Genomic DNA, 23,877 nt, shown 5'->3' on the forward strand with positions numbered 1-23,877 from the left:
AGTTGTAACCTTAAAAAATGCATGTGTGTGTGTGTTTTTACATAGTTAAAACCCATTTCAGTACTAAGGGTACTATGGTTGTTATAGAGCAGCCAGTCCGTCTCCCTGTGTCAGTGGACCCTGATCGTGACCCTGATCTGATAGCAGCTTAGTCAGTTCGATGGCCTGTTCGTGGTGGCTGTTAGTCTTTCTCATATTTCTAATTTTTCTTTTGGGTAATTGACTACATATAAATACATAGAGAACAGCATAAACTGTGTAACAAGAACAAATCTAATCTGAAAGTAGAAAATAAACCCATGAGTTCTGTGTGGTTTACAAATGTCACAAAGGCAATGAACAAAAACCCAGAACTTGATAGTTTGTGAAGACTTGACATAATTTCCTGTAGAACACAAAATTTCTCTCTATAGTCTCCCTCCTCTTAGTCAAAAGACAGTCTCAAAGTGAAGTTTTTCTTGATCTAAAGTACGGCTGTCCATTTTTATTTGCAAAGTTGCAGCAAGAATGGTCACTTATCACATAGCGTTTGTAAACTGCTTTGATGGGAGCTTTTGTAAGGCTCATCAAATTAAACTTATAAAAGCCTCTTGAGGCCAGGAAGCCAAACCAGGTCTTGTTTTGTTTTGTTTTTTTACTTTAAGACAAAATTAAACTGCTTTTAAGTCAACATGAAGAATCTTTGTCGTAACAAATTCATGTTCATTGATTTCTGGGAATATTAAAAAAAATATATTAGGACTATTAAATTTATATAAGCACTTAACCAATCAGAATAAAGCTCTTTGAAGGAATATTATAAGCTAATAACATTCAGAGGTAGGAAAATATTCCAATTTTATAACCCTGTCTTCTTTGCATTTTAAATAATCTTTTAGAGAAGTAAATTTAGAATATTTTTTAAGGCCTCAGTATACCAGTCAAAATGAACAGTCCATCCTTTTTTCAGCGCATTTTTCAAACGATCCAGTTTATATTGGTTTCTCAGAGTAACTCCTGAAGGCCCAGATCATAAGACAGGCACAAGAAGCAGTTTTTCTTGGAGCTGAAACTGACAGAGACCTTGGGATGATGCACAAGAGAATTTAAAAAAAAAAAAAAAAAACCAAGACAGACCACCGTCTCAATCAGAGCCGAAGTTCTCAAGACTAAATCTCCTACCTTTTTTTAGGTTGTGCACTTTGTCCAGGTGGCTGCCGTTTTTAGTGAGAACTTCACGCTCAACCGGTCTGTGGAGCCTGCTCAGAGAACAGCCTATAGGGTCTATGCCTGTGCTCTACTGTATGATTTTTCTTTTTATGATGACCAGCAATGATACAACACCTTCAAAACAGCACAGCACACACCACGGCGACACATACTCACATGTGTGCGCGCACACACACACACAAGTAGCTATTGCAAGTCCAAGCTGTTTTCAGTAAGATCAACCCACATTTTAAAAACTATTTGAGGCCTCTGTCACACCCAGTCCCATTTCCCTTGGACCCAGCCCAAGAACAGTTTTCCAGTAAAAAACTACCTGAGACCTTGGTCGGACCGGACCCACACTGACTTCGTGTTTTTTCCTTAGACTCAGCCTAAGGAAAGTATTCAAATAAAAACTTTGAGGCCTGTGTTGGACCCAGTCCGACTTACCTTATCAGAACCAGTCCAAGGAATTCACTATAAAAGCCAAGCACCAAGCAGAATTTCCCCAAAGGAAAAATGCAGAGCAAATGGGAACCCAGTTTCCCTAATAGAAAGAGCAGAAGAGTGACTTACCAAGGAAAGGACGTCCGGCACTGGTTAGATACAAACCCAGAGACTTCACCACAGCAGGAGTGGAGCTCCAGCTCAGGAGTCATCAGTCCCCCAGCCGCTGTGAGTGAGGGAACACCGGGGACCCTACTTGATCCCTCGTCAAGAGTGGGGCACTCGACTGGGCAGTCTTCTCTGGGTCCCGCTTCTGACGCCAAAAATTGTTTTAAAAAGTGATCAAAACTTAAAGAAATTGCAGCAGTTGTTCTTTACGCATATAGGGCGACCATTCTGAATCTCGAAAAAAACAAAAAACGGCTGGATGTGGGCTGGTTACAGTGTAGTTTATGAAGAAAAGAGGGAGAAGAATAGCAGATCAGCCATTAGCTAACCTTAAAGTGATTGATTGAAATCCCTTCCCCCTTTTCTGAGCTCAGAAACCTGGTGGTGTAGTGGTTAAGAGCTATAGCTGCTGACCGAAAGGTCCGCAGTTTGAATCCACCAGGTGCTCCTTGGAAATCCTATGGGACAGTTCTCACTCTGTCCTGTAGGGTCGCTGTGAGTTAGAATTGGCTCAGTGGCAATGGGTTTGGTTTTGGTTTTACTGAGATCAGCTGATAATAGGTTACTAGGGAGTCTCTGGCCTGGCTGCCCTTCCTTCCCCCACTCATTTGCACAAATCTTTAATTTTATTCAGGAGGTTTTAAAATAATAATTCCTATCTCTCAGGAAGCAAGAAGAATTGAAGTTACATTTTTTGCATTAGATAAACTCTGAGCTAGCTTATGGTTAACAAATATCTTTGTCACAAAGGGGTTTGCAAAGATTAAACAGTGCCTCAGTTTCCTTATTAACACACCTTAAAGCCAAAAAAAAAAAAAAACCAACTTAATAGTTTTACCATTTTGAGGTTCAGGCTTTTACTGTTAATTTTTGGTTTCATGGGTAAGAAAAAACACCTTAAAGTCAAAGTTAGATGTCTGTTATTAATTTTTTTTATTTGCCCCATGCTTCTGTGTCCCTTTAGCAAGACTAGAGCTTCCCTTCTTCCTTCTCTAACAGGCGTTGGGTCCGAGGCCCCCAGCCTGGCCTTGTGCAAGTGGCTTGTGGTTCGCTGAGCTCCTGAGCCATGCCAGGGCCTCGGGGAGGGAGAAGACTCGCCCCTGTCGGGACCACGTCACTCTCCTCTGGTCTGGGCACAGACCACTCCTGGTTGTGGAAAGAGCAGGCTGGGCCCAGTCTGAAACTCAGAGTCTGTGTTCAGGGGGCATTCCGCACCAGGCTTTATGGTCCAGCTGTGATTCTTCTTGATACTGTCAATGAAAAAAATTTTAGGAAGTAAATCGCCAGCCCTTTCCTTTCGGGCACTTCTGGGTAGACTCGAACCTCCCATGTTCCGGTTTGCAGCTGAGTGTGTGAACCGTTGACACCACATGGGTACTCCAGGGGAAGGTCAGGTCTCCCTTCTCCGTTTACCTGAGCTTTGGTTTGGAGCTGCCTGGCTTAAAGCACTTCCTTTTGCAGCAGATGGGCTGGGTTATGCCTAGACCAGCGTTGAGCTTTAGTGACGGATAGGGCTGGGAGTCCTGGTCCCGCCCTTTTTGTGGTGTGTGGGAGGAGCTGTGTCTTTCTGCCTTTCCCGGTTTGAGGAGAGGTCTGGCGTATGGCCTGTAGGACTTGGTGTGGAAGTTACTGCTGTTATCTGCCATCTAGTCAGCCGTACTCACAGTGACCTCCCGCACAACCGAACGAAATGGCTGCCCAGTGGAGCACTGTCCCCGTGATGGATTGTGGATCAGACGGTTGTGATTCATAGGGTATTCATTGGGTGATTTTGGCTAGTAGATCACCAGGCCTTTCTTCCTAGTCTGTCTTATTCTGGATGCTCCACTCACAGCTAGCATCAGCATAATGGCAACATGCAAGCCTCCACTAACAGGTGGTTGGTGGCTACACACGAGGTACGCTGGCTGAGAATTTAACCCGGGCCTTCTGCATGGAAGGTGAGAATCCCACTGCCAGACCACCACTGAGGTAGGACACTGTGTTATCCTGTGTGGACCCTGGTCAGTCACTGTCTTTGGAGCACTGCCCAGCGCAGACACAGGGTTGGGAGTTGTGTTAGTTATCTAGTGGTGCTATAACAGAAATACCACAAGAAGATGGCTTTAACAAAGAGAAATTCATTTTCTCAGTCTAGGAGGCTACAAGTTCAAAGTTGGCGTCAACTCCAGCGGAAGGCGTTCTCTCTGTCAGCTCTGGTGGAAGGTCCTTCTATTCTGTCTTTCCCTGGATTAGGGAAAGGAACCCCAGGTCCAAAGGGTGCACTCTGCTCCCAGCACTGCTTTCTTGGTGGTATGAGATCCCCACTCTGCTTGCTTCCCTTTCCTTTTATCTTTTGTAAGGTAAAAGATGGTGCAGGCCACACCCAGGGAAACTCCCTTCACCTTGGATCAGGAATGTGACCTCAGTAAGGGTGGTGTTACAATCCCACCCTAATCCTCTGGAACATAAAATTACAATCACAAAATGGAGGACAACCACACAATACTGGGGAACCACGGCCTCACCAAGTGGACACATTTTTGGGGGACACAGTTCAGTTCATGACGGGTCTCCCACAGAGGGGTCTGCAAGACACTGGTAATGTGAGTTCCAGGACCCACCTCCAGCCCTGCTTAAGGGTTTTGTGGGGGACTTGGCCGGAACCTCCCCCATCTCCTGTGCTTTGGGCATGTGTATGTGCTATTCTTTTTTTTTTTTTTAATGTGAAATATAACAAAACATTTGCCATTTTAATTGTTTTTACATGTGCGGCTCAGTGACGTTATTCGCCTGCTGTGCCTCCATCACCTCTGTCCGTTTCCAGATGTCTCATCAGCCTGAGCAAAGACGCAGCACCCCTTACGCGGCGCCCCCTCATTCACGCACTTGCCTGTTCTGGACACTACATTCTAGACGTTTCATGTCACAGGGGTCATATAACATTTGTCCTTTTGTGGCTGACTTATTTCACTTAGCAAAATATTTCCAGGGTTCCTGCTTGTTGAAGCATGTATCAGAGCTTCACGGGTCTTTGTGACGGAGTGACATCCCACTGCATGACTGACCGCATTTGCTATTCATTTACCTGTCGGTACACGTGAATTGTTTCCGCCTTTTGGCTATTGTGAGTGAACATTGGTGTATAACTATCTGTTTTAGTCCCTACTTTTAATTATTTTGGGTATATACCTAGGAGTGGAATTTCTGGGTTTTGTGGTAGTTCTAGGAGCCCTAGTGGCACAGTGGTTGAGAGCTTGGCTGCTCACCAAGAGGTCTGCAGTTGGAACCCACCAGCCACTCCTTGGAAACCCTAGGGGGCAGTTCTGCTCTGTGTTTTGTGTTGCTATGAGTCAGAATCGACTTGACAGCAGCAAGTTTTTTTTTTTTTTTTCCCTTTGGTATGGTAATTCTATGTCTAACTTTTTGAGGAACCATCGAAATGTTTTCCACAGCGGCTGTACCGTCTTCCATTCCCACTAGCCATGCACATGGGTTCCAGTTTCTCTACAGCCTTGCCAAGACTTGCTTTCTGTTTCCTGATCACAGCCCCCGTAGTGGCGCTAACTTGTGTGTTCTCTGTGTCTGCATCTTCTAGCCTGAGATCCAGACTCCTCTTGGAAGTCATCAGGTAAGTAGGCGGTTACGAGTGGACTCCACGGTGGTGCTTTTAAGCTTCTGCCTGGCAAACTGGCCTGGGCTCCCTGGGGATGGCATCCGGCTGACGTCAGGAAATCCAGTCGAGGCTGAACAGCGCTCGGGCTGTCCCGAGCTCCTTCTCTCATCTGAAGAGGTATAAAAATCACCATCGTAGCTGCTGGTACCAGAATGCCTCGCAGGAAGCTGCTGTCTCTGGAGGGACGCTTGGAGAATTTGTGTGGGTACGATCAGAGGGCGTGAGGTGCCAGGACTGGCGGAGCTCCTGCTCTGTGGAGTTAACACCGAGGGACGAGGAGGGGCAGTCAGGTGCCTGCACCTACTGCCTTCTGTCCTCAGTCAGGCCGTGGGGCATGGGATCAGGGGCATCAGGGCCAGACCTAGCTTTTCCTCTGGCCTGGCTCCACAGGAACCAAAACGCAGGCGTGAGAAGGGGAGCCCAGCGAGAGCCTGGGGTCTTGGTTGGTCTTAGGGTGTGCGTGGGTTGGGGTCTGAGGCATTAAGTCTCCCAGTGCTCTGCATTTTGAGGTCTCAACCTGTGCAGGGTGGGCAGTGAGGGCTGTGTGTTGTTCAGGCCCCATCTGTCTTTCTGGTCATTTTGTTATGTTCATTCCTGTCATAGAAAGGCGTGGTGGCGAGGCCTTCATAGAGGCCTTAGTCAGTGTTTTGGGTTCTGACTGTGATTGCCCTGATTGTTGTAAACAGCTCTTAGTTCCCTCTGGAGGGGTCCCATTGTGGCTCCCCAGGCAGGTAAAGCGTTCCACTCAGAGCAGTATGGAGGGCTGCCTGGGAGGAGGGCTGCCTGGATGAGTGCTGGCCACTGCTAAATGACATCACCCGCTGTGTGTTATCACCGTGTCGACCCCTGCACTGTGACTGCCTCCTTCCCAGCCCCTTTACTTGATGGATGTCCCTTGCCCTCTGGACTGTGTCACTGTGTAGACTTGCCCACTGGTGCTGCACATGGCAGGCCCTCAGTGGGCATGTGTGGCTGGGTGGATGGATAAACCACATGTTGGCAAAGAGGAGTGAGCTGCTTCCTTGAGCTCCAGCAGGGCGTGGCTGCTGTTCTGGAAGCCCTTGCGTCTGGCCCTTGGGCAGATGGCTCTGTGCCATTTCCTTTCCCTTTTTGGACTTTAAACCTATGGCCTTCCAGTCAATTCTGACTCATAGCGACCCTATAGGATGGAGTAGAACCGCCCCATAGGGTTTCCAAGGCTGTAAATCTTTACAGAAGCAGACTGCCACATCTTTCTGCCACTGAGCGGGGTTGGTGGGCTCCAACTGCTGACCTTTCATTTAGCAGCTGAGCGCCTAACCATTGCACCACAATGGTTCTTTTGGACTTTAATGGCCCTTAATTTCTTCAACGGTGTATGCTCCAACCACTTAAAAGTTTAGTAATCTAAATGGTGAAGACGCATCCACTGTTGGGTAGGGCAGTTTGATTTTTTGCTTTCCAAAAGATAGCCATCTGTCATGACCAAGGGTGACTCATCTCAGTTACCCAGTATTGTGGAGTTAAATCAATAGAACAATTACGGAGCAAAGGCAGGTGTCCTGGGCTGCTGGCGGGCAGCAGTGAGCAGCTGAGGGGTGTCCTCTGCCTGTGGGCCTTACCTCCCCAAGAGGCTGGGAGGTACTGAGTGGGGAGGGGTTGCAGAGTGGCCATTGAGGCTGGGCAGGTGGACTGTGGCGGGGGGGCGGCATTGTTCCTGCTCGCAGCCATGAGGGCAGCACCCCGCCCCAACCTTGGCCATCTCCGAGATGGCTCAGTGTGACCCCAACAATGCATTCTACCCTCCCATTGCTGTCGAGTCGATTCTGACTCATAGCGACCCTCTAGGACAGAGTAGAACTGCCCCACAGGGTTTCCAAGGAGCGACTGGTGGATTCGAACTGCTGAGCTTTTGGTTAGTAGTCAAGCTCTTAACCATTGCACCACCAGGGCTCCCTATTCTACCGTCAGAATTGTTTAATTCTTTCTGCTTTAGAATATAAATATTAGATCTTCTTTGAGGGATGTGTTTGAGCGCTGATTCAGTAGCAGGTCTGAATGAGCTGCTATCTGTGTAAACGACATCTGTTGTCAGGTGACTTCTAGTTCATAGGTGTCGCGCCGTGGTGTCTGTGAGAACTGGACCTGAGAGCCGCAGCACCAGAAGGTGTGCAGATGAGTTGGATTTCCATAGGCGCTGAAGACAGGCTTTGTTCTCTCTGCCCGTTTTGTTCAGGGAAATGCCGTTGTAGAAAGAACAAAATGTGAAGCTTGGAAGAGGTGTTTGTTTAGTTATTTATATTGATTTATTTTTACGGCTGGTGCTCTTGGTGTGGTCAGGTCTGCGGCAGTGGTCATTGTTGGCAGTTATCATCGAGTTGGCTCTGAGTGATAGAAGGAAGCGTGGCCAGGTCCTGTGCCATCTTCATGGTCACTGCTGTGTCTTACTTAGTCCATTGCTGTGGCTGTTGTCAGTCCACCTCACTGAGGGTCTCCCTTGCTTTTGCTGACCCTCTATCAAATATGATGTTCTTTTCTGGCAGCTGGTCTTTCCTGATGACGTATCCTAAGTAAGCGAGCTAAGGAACATTCTGGTTGTTTCTTATTTGATGATTTAGTTAAAGGCCAAGCCGTTCTGCAGTGGTGAATTTTAACAATAGTAGTGGTTAACATCGGTTGTGTTGAGTGGTGTTATAAATGACCCCGCTCCTTTTGAGGCCAGCACTGCAGTACAGAGCCCAGCAGCAGAGAGAGGCTAAGTCACTTGCCCAGGTTCACACAGCAGGGAGGGGGCAGGCCCAGAGCTCAGACCCAGCAGCCCAGCTCCAGTGCCCAGTCTAACCTGTGTTATCTGTGTCTCCCCCAGGGGCATAGATGGAGGGTCAGAACTAGGTGGACAGAGCCGTCCTGAATATGATGGTAGAAAGATGTGCAAACACCATAGACTTGCTGAGTAATGGGAGGGCTGATGGTGTGTCCAAAAAGACGGTGGGAGTCGCTTTGGGAGGATTTGGGCACCTTTCCTCTCACTGAGGGTGATCCAGGGCCAGAAGCCCTAGAGAGAGAATCCAGGGGAAAGCGCTGCTGCTTGAAGGCAGCCTAACTGTGAGAACGATGCTGATGCCCGGGGGTATGAGTTTCTGTTCCAGGGTGGTGAAGAATTGAGGGACGGGGCCTGGTGACGGCTGCTGAGTGTAATTAATGTCACTGAATTGTACACGTAAAAATGGGGCAAGTGGCAAATGTTTTGTTATATCTCTTTCACTACAATAAAAATACTGAAAAAAATGCTTACAGTAAGAAAATCAGAAGATACAGGAAAATCCAGAAAAGATTCAGTTGGTTCTCTTTATTTGCAGTAGTTGTGTTCTGTAAAGCCCCCAGGAACACTGAATTAGGGAATTCTGAACCAGCTGGATTCACTTTACCTGGGAATTTTTCTCTGCTCTGTGCATGTGTGTGTCCGCAGATGACCTGGGACATTCCTTGAGGATTTTTTAGCAAATAGGTGAGTTCATGAACTTGGATTTTGTGAATAATGAGGATGACTGTATTTAAAAGTGCCTGAGAAATCCCCCACCCGGAATTAAGCACTGCCTGCACTGTCGGGGAAACCCTGGTGGCGTAGTGGTTAAGTGCTACAGCTGCTAACCAAAGGGTCGGCAGTTTGAATCCACCAGGCGCTCCTTGGAAACTCTATGGGGCAGTTCTACTCTGTCCTATAGGGTCGCTATGAGTCGGAATCGACTCAGCAGCACGGGGTTTGCTTTTTGCACTGTCGGGGGAGGAGCCCTGGTGGCACAGTGGTTAAAGTGCTTGGCTGCCTAACTGAAAGGTCAGAGGTTCGAACCCACTAGCCCCACTCCCTGGGAGAAAGACGTGGCAATCTGCTTTTGTAAAGATTTATAGCGTTGGGACCCTTTGGGGGCAGTTCTGCTCCCCCCTGTAGGGTCGCTATGAGTTTGAATCGGCCCTACAGCAGTGGGTTTGGGTTTTGGTGCACTGTGGGGATTGTCCTGGAGGCGGGTACACCTGTGTGCCTTGCCCCCTGTGCTCTGAGGCTCAGGTGCCCCCCAGCCTCTCCTTGCCCACCCTTCTGTTGCTGTTATAAGTTGCTGCTTCCCCAGGCGTCATCTGCTCCACATTTTACAGGGATGGAAGGTAGCTACAATGAATGTTTCTTGGCAGCATGCCAGGGGTGGCGGGGAGGGTGCAAGAGCCAGGCCCACCTGGTGTTCGGGGCTGGGCTGCTTCACTCTGAGCTTTCCTGTGGTGAGGGTCTGTGGGAGAAGGGACAGCAAGGAGGTTGTCCTCTTAGAGGGTGCTTCGGGGACTTGTGATTTGGGGATGAGACTGTGAGTGTGGAAGGCACTTCTCACCCCAGGGGTCCATGTCCATCCTCACCACGCCCTCCTGGGGTTTGCACATCCGCTTCCAGACCTCTTGAGAAAGTCAGCGAGCGCCCACGGTGGTACTGGAAGGTCGCCTAGGCGGTTAGGGAGCTGAAGGGAAGGTGCAGATTCCGTGAGTCAGCCCTGAGTGCCACCAACTGGCTGCTGATGACAAGGAGGGTAGGGCTTTCCTGCTCTTCTCCATATCTCCTGCTGTGGACCCCTGTTCAGGATACTATTTCCTGTTCTTGGGACACCCTTTCACCTGCATTGAGTGCCCATCACCCTGTGACCAGAGGCGGGTTTGGTCGTGTGTGTCAGGCTCCTTGCTGGGGGTCCTCGTATAGTTCGCCACCCGGATGGGAAGAGTGGCTTGGTGGTGGTGGGTTGCTGGTGAGGTGTGGCCCCACGAAGGCAAAGGGTGGAGAGCCTGACCCAGTAGAGAGCCAGGCCGCCTGGGTCCAGGTGCTGCCGTGGGATGACCCAGCCTCACAGCTTTGAGCAAGATACTTTTCTGTGTCTCAGTTTCTTCCTCTCTGAAGTGAAGGTGCCAGGACTCAGGGTGGTTTTGAAGATTCCGTGAGTACCATATTTGTGCAGCACTTAGAAATGTTCCTGTAAGAAAGGATTTGTAATATAAGTTAGTCAGCATTCCACCTGTTCCCCGCTGGGTGGACATCCGCCCTCTGCCCAGCACCGACCCTGGTGACCTTGTGTTGTGGATGGAGCCAGGCAACCTCTGGTCACTGCACTTGGCTCTCGGTAAACGTGTGCTCAACGGTCCTTTCCCACTGCGTCCTTGTTACGCAGTGGGCACGGGTGTCTCCTTGCAGGGACGTATCTGGACAGGGTGGGGCTAGGCGTTGGCACAGTGCCCTGGAGTCCAGGAAGAAGCCCTGTCCACTGAAGCAGCAGCTGACAGAGACCTGGCAGCAATGGCGAGTGCGTCTCAAACCTCACCACTGGGAGGTTAGGGAAGTGCCTTTCCAGGAAATCACGCAGTCTCTCTCTGCCTCCCCGTCCTGAGGTATTTGTCCGGACTGGTTCTGCCCATGTGTGACCTGAGGTGTTCGTCTGTTCTGGTTCTGCCCATGTGTGACCCTGCCGGAGGTGTTGGGACTGATTCTGTCTGTTGTGACCGGTTCAGTGTGTGGTCAGGGAAAGCAGAACTGTGCTGGTGAGGCGTGGCTGACATGGACTTCCCCACATAGGTAAGGAGCCATCTGCAGTTCCAGCCATTTCTCTGAGAGGAAGTCTTGGTTCAGTCCCCCCAGGAGCCCTCCCTGGCCACAGGTGCCCACCCTACACCCCCAGCGTGCCAGCCCCACCCTATGGCTAAACAGATCCTCCAGCCGGAACCCTAAGAAGTTAATCCTTTCCCCACTGAGAGTTCTCTTTTCAGTGTTCTGTGGGGGAAGGTTGTGGTAAAGGCAGGGGTGTGAGTGACAGACACCCTAGAGCTCTCTGTGGGGCCAGTGGTCATCAGTGGCCTTGGTTGCACATGGACCACGGTGCCTTTCAGAGGACTGACCCAGGGTTTATCATGGAACCTCCTGTCCACAGGAAGGCCTCAGGGACTATGCCTGGCCTTGGGCGGGTATTAATGAGGGCCCTGCTGATAGAGGAGCGATTTAGTTCTTGTTGCTGTACCACCGGTGGGCAGTGGGAGAAAGTACTGAGAAGCCTTGTGAGCCCTCCCTGCCCCCTGAGGAGGCCAGATAACCCCTCAGGGAACTGCTCGGCCAGCGTAGACTTCTAGCCAGCGTCAACTGGCCCTCCTCTCCTGACGTGACCCCCGTGTGCGATTGCTGAACCAGTCCTGCAGAAAGCCTCCAAATTGTGTGGCCTTCAACCTGATGGGACTGTTGGATACAACTCAATGGTGGGAGTCTTTAAAGAAACACACACCGCTTTCCATCAGCTGAGGAAGCCCAGTGACCGGAAAACAGATCACACACATTGCCGATAAGCTGATTCAGACTCATAAGTGACCCTATAGCGACCCTGTAGAAGGGAGTAGAACTGCCCCATAGAGTTTCCAGGAAGCGGCTGGTGGATTCGAACTGCTGACCTTTTGGTTAGCAGCCAGGCTCTTAACCACTGTTGCACCTGGGCTCCAGAAAACAGACTAAGGAAGCAGAATTACTCATATTTGCATAGCCATTAAGTAGAGATTCCTGAAATATGGAAAAACCATGCGTTTATGTTTAGCATTTGAGCCCTTTCCTTGTGCTGGTGCTGTTTTGGCACTCATGTTTGCCTGCCCCCCCCCCCCGCTATTCTCGTCACCCAAATGCTCTCTCCCTTGTCCCCCCAGGGACCTTGGGAGAGGATGGGATGGTGTTGGGGCGTCAGCAGTGTGGTGCTAGGTGAGTGTGCGGATGACTGGGTGGGTTTTTCTGGGGCAGGTTATAGGGCATAATCCCCTGTGGGTGAGCTTGTCTCTTGTGCCAAGGAAGCAGGCATCTGGTTCCTTCCCTGCCCAGATGTGGTCCTAAAGCACTGGGTGGTGGGGCCCTTTGATCCAGCTGTTCATTACAGCTTGAGTAGGGAGCAGCAGGCAGCCGTGCTTCTCATGATTTCAGAACATTTCAGATCGTCTTTTAGATTTTTTAGTTGATTTTAGTCCCATGAATTGTGAGGATCTGTGCCACCGAGTACTTGAGGCATCCTGGCGGCAGCTCTGCCTCAATTGTGCTCTGTCTGTGCCCCGTTCCCAAGCAGCAAGTCCAGCTGCTCCTCAAAAGAATAAGAGTCCTTCCTTGGCTCCAAATGAAAGATGAAGAAACGCCAGTTGATTTTTTAAACCAGAGATTTGGATCCCGGAAAATAACTGCAGGGGTTGGCACCAGGCGACAGTGACTCAGCAGCTCCTCCCGAGTGTGACCACCGAGCGAGCAGCTGCACTTCCCTGTGTCTCACGGGCAGAGTCATCCGGAAATGACACTTGGCATGTGTGGGCAAGCTGGGTGAAAGTTGCTCCAAAAAAACCCGCTGGCCCGCTGTGGCACGTTCGTCCCCCAGGAGGGACGGTCATTGCATTGCTGCACCTGGCTGGGTGAGGTGACAAGCACGTCAGGTCTTAAAGGGTCAGGGTCAGGCTCTTGAGGACTCCGCCCAGCTGAATTCCATGTGCAGAGTCTGATGACTGGGAGTAGACTTGAGGGCAATAGGATCGGGTTCTGGTTCGCCAAACCTTGTGAAATGTAGATGGGGATCTTTTTCCCATTTGGAGCTTCCAGAGAGAATTCCTGGAATTTAGGTCCATTTGATTACTTCATAGGTCCCTGAGTGGCGCAAATGGTTTGCACTCATCAACTAAACAAGGTTGGCGGTTTGAAACCACCCAAAGGCACTGTGGAAAAAAGACCTGGCACTCAGCTTCCATAGAGATTTAAAAAAAACCAAACCTGTTGCTGTTGAGTCAATTCTGACTCATAGTGACCTTATAGGACAGAGTAGAACTGCCCCATAGGGTTTCCAAGGAGCACCTGGTGTCTGTAAAGATTACAACCAAGAAAACCCTATGGAACACGTTTCTACACTGTAACAAATAGGGACACCGTGAGTTAGAATCAACTTGACCATGACAGTTTTTTTAAAAAAATTATTTCAGAGTCCCTGGGTGGTCCAAATGGTTAACATGCTTCCTGCTAACAGAAAGGCTGGAGGTTCAGGTCCACCCAGAGTGGCCTTAGATGAGAGGCCTGGCGATTTACTTCTGAAAAATCAACCATTAAAAACCCCAGGGAGCACAGTTCTGCTCTGACACTCACGGGGCCATCATGAATCAGAATCCGCTTGGCTGCAGTTGATCCTGGCTCATTACTTCAGGTGGATGATTACTGCTTAGGCTTCATTTTTCTAGGAAGTACAGAAAGTACCAACACTCAGGCTGGGATCCTCCCAGGAGCATCTTCCCATGGCCTGTATGGACCCAGGTTTCTTACAGGTCTGATGCAGCCAGCTCACCCTAGACCTTTAGGATAACGTTTGTCTTCCACCTGCAGTCAGCCTTCTCGGAAGCACCTGCAGTAATTTGAAATCAGGCCAATTGAAATGTCCCTTAAAGTTGTGTCTGTATCATTTTAGGTTTTCTCCCCCTGTAACTCCCCAGAGAAGGTGCCGGGGAGCCACACACAGTATGGACAGACAGCATCTGAAAGAGGGGAGAAGGAATATCAATACCTGTGAATGCGGTGGAGGGTCAGAGGAGGCAATGGGTGGAAAACCTCGTATCCAATATTGAGCCCATGACCATCTCGCCAGGAGTTACTCATTGGTGGTGCTTACATTGGGATGTGGCTTTGCCGGCCATTTTAAACCTAGAAATGCATTGAAATTCTGGCCATAAACATTAAACAGTTGGGCAGTGGGTATCTTAGTGGTGAAGAAGAATCCTCATGCCTCCCAGGCCTTGGGACCATCTCCAGGCAGCAGGCCAGCCCGGCAGTGGTTTTTGTTTTCTCTCAAAGTTAGGTCTTCCTGCTGTTGCTGTTTTGTTTTTAGTGCTTTTGTAAAGCCGGTTCAGTACTGCTCACAGTGACCACACAGTTACTAGTGACAGTATGTGGGCTGCTTTGGTTTTTAATATAGTTAAGGTTTCTATGAGACGGAATCGACTTGACGACAACGGGTTTGAAGAATAGCAGAGTCTCAAAATAACGAGCTTTGCTGCAGGTTGCTTTCTTTCATACCAGGGACTAGGTGACATTCTTGGTGGTCATCTTAACGGCATGCAGAAGCCACTGCAACAAAGTAGAAGGCCATGGATACGGTGTGTGTGCTTACAGTACCGACACATCTAAACCCACTGCCGTTGAGTTAATTCCGACTCCTAGCGGCCCTATAGGACAGAGTAGAACCGCCCCGTAGGGTTTCCAAGGGGTGGCTGGTAGATTCGAACTGCCAGCCTTTTGGTTAGTAGCTGTAGCTCTTAGCCACTGCACCACCAGAGCTCCAACAACACATCTAGGGGCTTAAAGTCCTTGTGGTGGTGGTTAGTTGCCATCGTGTCTGCTCCGACTCATGATGACCTAATGTGTAACAGAAGGAAACATTGCCCAGCCCCGTGCCTTCTGATAGTGAGACATCTAGGAACTTAAAATTCTTAGTCAGATGTCAGTCGGCAGCCCGAAATTATAAAACAGTGAATGCTCTTTTGTTTCATGCCGGGAGTAAGGGGCCCCACAATGCTTTTCTTGGAGCCTGTGGACCCTTTAATGGGTTAGTCAAGCCCAGAGGGAAGGCCCTGTCCCCAGAAGGGACTCTCAGATTTCAAGGGAGCCAGGGAGTCTTTTGTTGACTCAGGCCCTTGCTGATTCAGTTACAATCTGTGGTCGAGCTGGCCTAGCTTTGTAATTTTGCTGTCTATTTTTAAGGAATCACCAAAGATGAAAGCCGAGAGAACAGTGTTTTGTGGTAGGAGGAAGCTTAAAAAAGAAATCCCGGTGTGGGCCTAGACTTGCACTGGGCCTCCTGAGTTGGCCACCACCTGAGAATCTTCACCCTGGCCCCCACGACCTGCTGCCTCAGCTGTCCGCACAGCGAGGCTGGGCCCAGGGAGCAGAGGCAGCGGGAGGGTCTAGGTGTGGAGGCCTGTCTGCACTCTGGCCCCCAGGACCTGTTGCCTCAGCTGTCCGCACAGCGAGGCTGGGCCCAGGGAGCAGAGGCAGCGGGAGGGTCCAGGTGTGGAGGCTTGTCTGCACCCTGGCCCCCAGGACCTGCTGCCTCAGCTGTCCGCACAGTGAGGCTGGGCCCAGGGAGCAGAGGCAGCGGGAGGGTCCAGGTGTGGAGGCCTGTCTGGTCCGTGGTGAGACTACACACTCCCTCTGTCCATCCTTTAGGGGGCCATGGAGTACCTGGGGGGCAGGTGTTGCCCCGGGCAGCTATAGCCGTGGCCACGGTCCTGAGCCATGCCATGCCCCACCCCATCAGGGTTCTGGGGTGGGCTCCAGCAGATGGTCTACATTTTGGATTGTGTGCCGCCTTCACCACCCTGCAGGTGATGAAGAAAAGAAGTGCACGTTTCCATGGTACCTGCCGCGGGCCCGCGGGTGTCCTTGAGTCAGCCCGACTCCATGGAGATGGAAAGGTGGCACACAAGGCGTTCCTCAGACACAGAACCTTCATAGCCACATGCTGTCCCAGCTGCACGGGAAGCACTCGCTGGCCCTTCTTGGTGTCTGACTCCCAGCCCACCTGTTACGGTGTGTAGCTGGCAGTCCCGGGGGCCTGGGGATGTGATGAGCAGGGCTGGGAGGTACTGTGAGGATCCTGGCAGTCTCAGCTCTGAGAGTGGCTCTGTATCAGTTGTTGCATTTCTGTGAACCTGTTTTTCTTCATCTACACAGTACCATAAACCTGTCTCCTGGGATGCTGAGAGGATTCCGTGGGACACTATATGAGGGGCAGGTGGTGTTACTGCCGCTCTCGGGGAGGCTGGGGTGGGGTGGAGATTTCACACTTACTTCCCCTTTGTTGGTGCAGGCTTGGGGTCTCTCCTTCCTGGATCACTTTGCCATAGTAGTGGGGAGTCGCACGAGTATCAGGTGTTCAGTGAGCGGCAGTCATGGTCCCCCACACACCAGGGAAGTACAGACGCCATGAAGTGACAACCTCTGATTTCTCAGCATGGTAGAATGCCTTCTGCTAGCTCTGTGTAGCCAGGGTGGCAAGTGCAGGAAAAAACAAACAAACCCAATCCATTGCTATCGAGTCAAATTCCAACTCTTAGTGACCCTACAGAACAGGCTAGAGCTGCCCCGTAGGATTTCCAAGGCTGTAAACATTTATAGAAGCAGACTGCTACAACCTTCTCCTGCAGAGTGGCTGGTGGGTTTAAACCACCGACTTTTCGGTTAATAGCCGAGTACCAGGAGGACAGAAATCTCAGCAGTAGGTGACACTCGTGTTGGCAGGATCAGGGGGGCCATCTGCTTCACTCCTGTCAGTGGTCACTTTCTTGCCTTTGTATCTCTTGGCAGGATGTTAATACTTTTCCTGCTTAAGTTTTCTTAAATTACTTAATTTTTTAAATATAGATGTAACAAAATATTTGACATTTCAACAATCTTCACATGTACAAGTCAGTGATCTTGCTTATGTTTGTCACGTTGTTCAGCCATCACCACTGTCTGTTCCCACGTTATGCCGTTGAAAACTAGGGAGTATTTCATGAATTTGCATGTCGTTTTTGCACAGGGGCCATGCTAACCTCGGTATCATTCCAGTTTTAGTGTTTGTCCTGCTGAAATGGGCACTTGCTTAAGTTTTTATGAGCCCCAGTAAATGACGCTCTCCAGTCCAGGCTTCCGTCTGGACTCTGTGGTTGCTGTAGCCCGAGGTCAGTGCTGCTGGTCAGCCAAGGAGTGGCCACAGGGGAAGCAGGGCTGGGCCGCTGTGTGGGCTCACACGAGGCGAAGGGCAAATAGCCTGGTGGGCTGAAGTGCAGGCTGTCAGACCTGGTCTCCTCCAAGGACGTGGGCCACTCTGAAACCCTGCAGACTTCTAGGTGCGCCATTGAGCTGCAGAGGTGGAATATTTGGGCACGATCTGAGCATTGTGGGATTTCAAAGCCTGCAGGAAGGGTTGGAGCCTTGGGCCTAGCAAATGGTGGGGCGTAATTCTGGACACTAGATGGGGAGGGGGCTGGGGACCTAATTCATCAAACCCCGGGGGCTTTGAGTAAGAGACTAGCATGATGCAGCTGCCTTTAAGGAAAAAAAGGGCATGGTAGCTGTGGGCTAACTGACAGTGCTCAGGGAGGCTTAAGAAGGGGTGGGATCTGAGAAAGTGACAATATGTCACACCTTGGAGGTAGTGGGCAGTGGTGGTTCAGTGGTGGAATTCTTGTCTTTCATGTAGGAGACCCAAGTTCACTTCCCAGCCAGTGCACCTCCATCTGTCAGTGGAGGAATATGTTGCTATGATGCTGACAAAGCTTTCAGCAGAGCTTCCAAAGACAGACAGACTCGGAAGAAAGGCCTAGTGATCTCCTGAAAATCACCCAGTGAAAATCCTGTAGATCACAGTGGTCTGATCTGCAGCTGATGGAGAGAACGGTGTAGGGCCGGCAGCATGTCATTCCTGCCGTGTGTGGGGTCACGCGAGTTGAGGGCCGACTGGACAGAAGCTCTCAACGACGACAGATGTAGTAGAAGCCAGGTGTATGTAGGCCAGAGCCTGCGAACAGGGAGGGAGGGTTGATGGCAGGAGATGCCAGGGGTGGACTTGAGGGGCCTGCCACCAGTCAGATGGGGGTGTGTGAGAAGACGGGCAAAGGAGTGGGAGCGCTGAGCGAGGTGGGGCGTCAGTACAGGAAGAAGTGCGTGGGGGGTTCCCAGGCCTTGTGTGCAGAGAGGAAGGAGATTTAGGAGGGTCACCCAGGGCAGAAAGGAGACGTTCGGTCATCAGGGCGGCCAGTTCAAGGATACTCGGCCTTGTTCTCTCCAAGAACCATGTCCATGTGACTTGGAAACGGCCGCCGAGTTGCCCACTGTGGACCCAGAGTGTGGGAGGCCGATCAGACTTCGGGGACTGGAGTGGTGGGCCTTGAGCCAAGCGAGGGCCTGTGTGTCTCACATTTTGGGAAGAGAGAGGGCGTAGGTAGCTCCTGGGCAGCAGAACGAGGGGATGGACAGAGGGCGGCAGGTCTTTTTGCACAGACCCTGTGTTAAATCACCGCTGCCATGCTGGGCAGTACTGCCGCCTGGCTTCCCCCAGCCCTGAGCTGCCGAGGGGCGTTCTGACCTCACAGCCCCACGCCCCGGCCCTATCACGCCCCGGCCCTATCCACCTGTGTCTCCTTCTGCTGAAACAACACCTGGCTCTGCTGAGGCAGGGGATGATGGGAAGATTAGGTGGTGTTTGCAGAGCATAGGCAAGATTGTGCAGATGAAAGCTGCCTTACCCGTGTCTTGTGCTGTTGTGATAAACTGTGACTAAATTCCTGCTGTCACTGCATGGGTGGTGGGTCCCCCACTCACCCTGCATTGTCAGGGTTGTGCCTGGTGGAGGCTGAAAGGCCAGGGTCCTCTCGAGTTGGAGGAAAACATTTGTCTCTTTCTCAGTTCATCCCATTCCTTAATTTTGTGGATGGACCGTTGAATTATTTTTATGTGTGTTAAAAGTTAAGAAATGTGAAGTTAGAGCCAAAGGCTTAGTAATTACATTAGGAGTGTGTATTGTGTGTTGTTCAGTGTGGTGATAACTAATGATAGCTTGTGGGTTTTTATGTTGAGGAAGAAGAAAAAAAGTTGCCTCCGTGAAGGTTGAGGATGGCTTGGGGGCAGTGGGGCCTTCGGGGTTTCACTGAGGCCGGAAACGTGTGTTTTCCTCAGGAACCATGGGCTGCTGGATGTCGGTTAGATACGAGGACTAGGCTTCTAGGCGGAAGATGAGAATGCTAGTTCTGACATCTTCTGTACATGGTACAGGCAGCTCTGGGCTTTTCACTTATTAAAATGACAAAGGCTCACTGAATTTCTAGAAAAGAGACATTTTTAAGTTGGGAAATTCCTGTTATTCACATGATTTATCTAAACCTCTGAATTTTCCATAAATCACTTTTTTCTGTCCCCTTTAATTTTTCTCCGTGAAACCCCCAGGGAGCTGCTGTCCCCTGGTCCTGCCCACGAAGTGGGAAAGTACCGTATGAGTGGGCGAAGATGCTTCAGCATGCCAGCCGCAGTCTCAGGTTTGCCGCATCGCTCGTTTTACCAGCTGTGCAGAAGTGTCATTAGCCAGACTGCCTCCCCACCCAGAAAATGTGGATTTCCTGTCCAGGGTGGGCGTGGCCTTTTCCAGGACGCTTCAGTAGTTGCTCCTTTGTGAGCATGTTTTGGTTCTTAACCTTGGCCCTTAGAAGCAGCCGTCTTTGGAAGTTCTGCTGCCGTGGGGGCCTGGTGAATCAGCATTGCTTCCCCCTGTTAATTTGGTGCCCCACTTGCTGAGTCAAGGTTCTGTTCAAGATCTGTAGGAAATGGCAGGCCCTAGGGGCACAGGGTGGCAAGGAATCAGGGCGTGGGCAGGCGTGTCGGGTGGGGTGATTGTGTCGCCTTTAATGGGGAGGAAGCTGTCAAATGAAGGCGTTTAGGTGGGGGTTGGTGGAGACAGGAGAGCACCAGCTGCTCTTCCTTTTTCTCCTTGGCCATCTTCAAGGAAACAACAGTAATTAAAAAAAAAAAAAAAGGAGAAAAATAACAAAAATACTCCCAACCACAAAATATGCTAAAGTTTGGTTCTGAGGTTTAAAAAATATGTTTGATCATTTCAGTTATGGAGGGATCAGCACCAATTTCAATTTTCCTGTTGCCATCGAGTTGGTTCTGACTCATAGCGACCTTGTAGGACAGAGTAAGACTGCTTCATAGAGTTTCCAGGAAGTGGCTAGTGGATTTAAACTGCTGACCTTTCGGTTAGCAGCCTGTCTCTTAACCACTGCACCACCTGGGCTCCCAGCATCAAACATCAGTTTTGCCTCCTCTAAACCATCCTTAATCCTACACAGATGACTTCTGGTTTTGCGATTCCAGTTCTCTATATTCAGTTATTATAAAAGTGTGGGATAACTCGTTCAGGGCCCCAGCTTTGAGGGCTGTCTGCTGCACTGTGAAGAGGTAACAAGCATATTCCAGAAGCCTCGTCACCTAGCTGTGGAGGTCTGTTTGGCTTAAAAACAACAACAAGAAAAGGAAGTAATTTTCAAAAAGGATAATGGAATATTTAAAAAAAAAAAAAAAACCTGTTGCCGTTGAGTCGATTGCGACTCATAGCAATCCTGAAGGACAGAGTAGAACTGCCCCATAGAGTTTCCAGGGAGCGCCTGGTGGATTCGAACTGCCGACCTTTTGGTTAGCAGCCGTAGCTCTTAACCACTGTGCCAGCAGGGTTTCCAGTGGGATATTACTCAACCATAAAAAGAAATGAAGTCATGGTACATGCTACAGCATGGATGAACAATGAAAACATGCTGAGTGAAAGAAGCCAGTCACAGAAGGTCACAGGTTATATGATTTCATTTATTGGAAATCTCCAGGGGCCGGGGTGTGAGGGGAATGGAAAGTAACTCTTCTGGGTTTTCTTTTGGGGTAATAAAAATGCTCTGGAGCTCCATGCAGGTTGCATAATACTGTGAATGTGCCAAATGCCACTGAATTGTATACTTTAAAATGGTTAATTTTCTGTTATGTGAATTTCATCTAAAAATAAAAACTGGAGAATGAGACGCTAAGTCCTACCGGAAATCATCTTCTTGTAAATATGCTGTGTGTCTCTGGTTCTTTTCCCTTATTGTCTCCTTCCTTTTACTCTGAATGATGGTGATTTTTAAAAGATTCAAATCTGAAATGAATAGACAGTTAGGTGGGTTGGAGAGAGGACACTTTTTGATTATTGGACTCTCTGCTAAACCATGATGGCGAGTCCTATGTGACTGGCTTGTTTTGTGAGAAAGTGTTACATATCTGGGTGAGGGAGCAGTGAGCTGCGTTCAGGACTGTCCAGCCCTGGCAAGTCCGGCCTCGTGGTCAGTGGTTGGGAACTGCTCTGTGGCCATTTTAGTTCCCCTTTGTTTCTGGGCAAATGATTGCACAGGCTCTTCACTCCCCTGGTTGGCAGAAGCGTGTAAATGCCACTTTCTGAGCCTGGGTCAGAAAGTCAGCCGCCAGGGCCTTCAGAAGTTTAAAAAAAAAAAGGCAAGAATCTCTTTCCAGTGCCTTTCCTGAAGTGATGCTAAGTTTATATGGAGGAATAATTTAAGTGTTTAAAGTTTGTATTTCTAATTATTTCCAGGGCAAAGAGTTCTCAAGACTCATTTCTAGAAACAATTGAAAAGTTTCAAGAGGCACAAAGTACAGGTAAAATCTTTTTTTTTAATAATATATATTACCAATTTAGCAAAATTCATACCGTCCAAAAGCCTCTGCTGGGTCCAGCAGAAGGGTGGCCCTCCTCCCTGCACGCTCTTTGGGCGCATTTGACGTGCTGCGGTGTCACCTTGGCCATGGAGACCTGGCTGCCGAGACCTCCCCTCGGTTGCTCCTACTGCAGAGGACTGTCTTCCTTGTTTCTTTCCTTCTCCTGTTGCTTTTCCCTCACCCCATTCTTCTTGTTTCTGTTCCCTCTTTGCTTCTTTCTCCAGCCCAGTATTTTTGGGCTTACTGAGGCACTGTTGCTAAGTGGCTCCTGGCTTGACCAGTTTTCCTTTTTTGGGGGGTGGGAAGAAGGTAGTTATGTAAGGTGTGATTGAAAAAGAGGGTTCTCAACATCATAATGTGTGATTGAAAAAGAGGGTTCTCAACATCATAAGGTGTGATTGAAAAAGAGGGTTCTCAACATCACCCTGCTCAGGATTTGGGGAGTTTTGTGATTGATCTTTCACTTTGGTCCATTCCATGCCATGCATTTTAAGTTTTAGAGGAAAGAGAAATTCCAGTTTAATTTGTAAAAACAAAAGGAAAACACCCACCTGTCCCTTCATCCTCTTGGTGTTCTTACCTATGTAATACAAATGGGTGCAGCAAGATTATTGGTTCTGTTACCTCTTAGGAAGTACAGCTGCCAAGATGTCATTTCCACATTTGGTGTCATCACTAGGGCTTACTCAGCCGGTCGGGGAGGGCATCCTTTAGGCAGCAGTTGTACCTGAATGAGACGTAACGCTTTCTGTGTTTCTTGGCTGTCTATATATATGTTTATTTTTTAGTAAATGACATAGTCTGTTGGGGTGGGGGCCGTGTTGGTTTTTCTTCATCAGAGTGCTTTATTCATTTATTAGATTGCTTTGTTAGAGAGCTGTATTTATCAAGAGAGTTTTTCAACCTTTTCACTTGTGTTAAAAGTATGTTTTTCTGGTCATTTGTCTTTGAATTTTGTTTATAGATCCCTTTGTTTTAAAGAAACATTTTGGAATCTTTGGAAATAAAGAAATTAAAAGCAAGGACAATTTATTCTACTCAGTACTGTATTAAGTAGTTAGAGAATTCCCATGTGAAAACTTAAGACAGTCAACTTCTACTGTTCTTTTTACCTTGCTATTATAAAACACATGGAAAAGTTACTATTTCTCTTTTTTTTTAAATCTAAATACAGAAAAGGTAATAAATGGGAAGAAATAGACACTGAACCCCAGCAAGAGGCTAGTGTATGGAAAATTCCATTACATGTGGCTCCAGACACTAACATATGCTGGGTTTTAACTGTCTGTTCACTGACTTGAGTATAACGTACATTGGACTTAAAAAAAAAAATACATTAGACATTTTTTACAAAAGCAGTACAAACACGTAATACATTATTTAAAAAAACTTAAACATAAAAAGTGAGTTTCCCGACTGTTTTTCGTTACCTCCCAGAGGTAACCACTGTGTGTGTGTGCGTGCGTGTGCATAAGTGTGTGTTTAGATCGACTGATGCAGCATCTCTTTCCAGAACGCAGGTTGTGGTAGACGCGCCCAGATTTACTTCAGTCTTTGTGTCTGCTCTTGCGTCTTCCTTGCGTGTTTGCTCAGCCCGTCAGCGAGGAACACTCCCTGTAGCTGCTTGTGCGTGTGGCTCTGCACACTGGATTTGTCTGTAGGGTCGCTGTCCCATGAATTGCTAAGAAATAGCTGTTGCAATTAAATCTGGATAGTTTAGACTTGTCCCTCAAAGAGACTATTCCGTGCCTTGACTAGCCCTGCACGTAGCAATCTTTTAAATTTCTATCAGCCTGATAGACAAGAAATGGGGATTGTTTTAATTTACTTTTCTTTGTCAGTGGCAGTGAGCACCTTGGGGTTATTTTTGAAAGTGGGAAAGTTTGTTAAGGTAGGGGAAACAATAAGAATGCAAACAAATTCCCATTAAAACAAAAATTTTTAACATACTGTCTTTTATATAATTTACCCTCTCCACAAGGGAACTGTTCAGGATTGAAGCACCAGATTTAATGGCATTTTAAGTGATCTCCCAGTGTAAGCGATGTACATTGACACCTAGAAACACCTTTCCTTGGCTGCCATGTATCTGGCCTTCCTCCTGTGGCGCCAGCTGCCCCAGAATGGAGTC

General features: G+C 48.9%; 1 protein-coding gene and 1 non-coding gene across 2 annotated transcripts in view; one reads left to right on the forward strand and one right to left on the reverse strand.

Moving 5' to 3' along the window:
* LOC126082532 (translation initiation factor IF-2-like) overlaps positions 1-23,877 on the forward strand; it is a 116,530-nt gene that overhangs the window by 87,188 nt on the left and 5,465 nt on the right. Inside the window, exon 4 of the mRNA XM_049895031.1 lies at positions 21,622-21,686. Coding sequence (XP_049750988.1) covers positions 21,622-21,686 — 65 coding nt within the window. The remainder of the gene's footprint in view (positions 1-21,621; positions 21,687-23,877) is intronic.
* Positions 16,987-17,088, reverse strand: LOC126083482 (U6 spliceosomal RNA). The gene has a single exon (XR_007518826.1). It is a non-coding gene; the product is annotated as a U6 spliceosomal RNA (small nuclear RNA).

This window comes from Elephas maximus, chromosome 9 (assembly GCF_024166365.1).
Source record: "Elephas maximus indicus isolate mEleMax1 chromosome 9, mEleMax1 primary haplotype, whole genome shotgun sequence".
Taxonomy (NCBI): Eukaryota; Metazoa; Chordata; class Mammalia; order Proboscidea; family Elephantidae; genus Elephas; species Elephas maximus.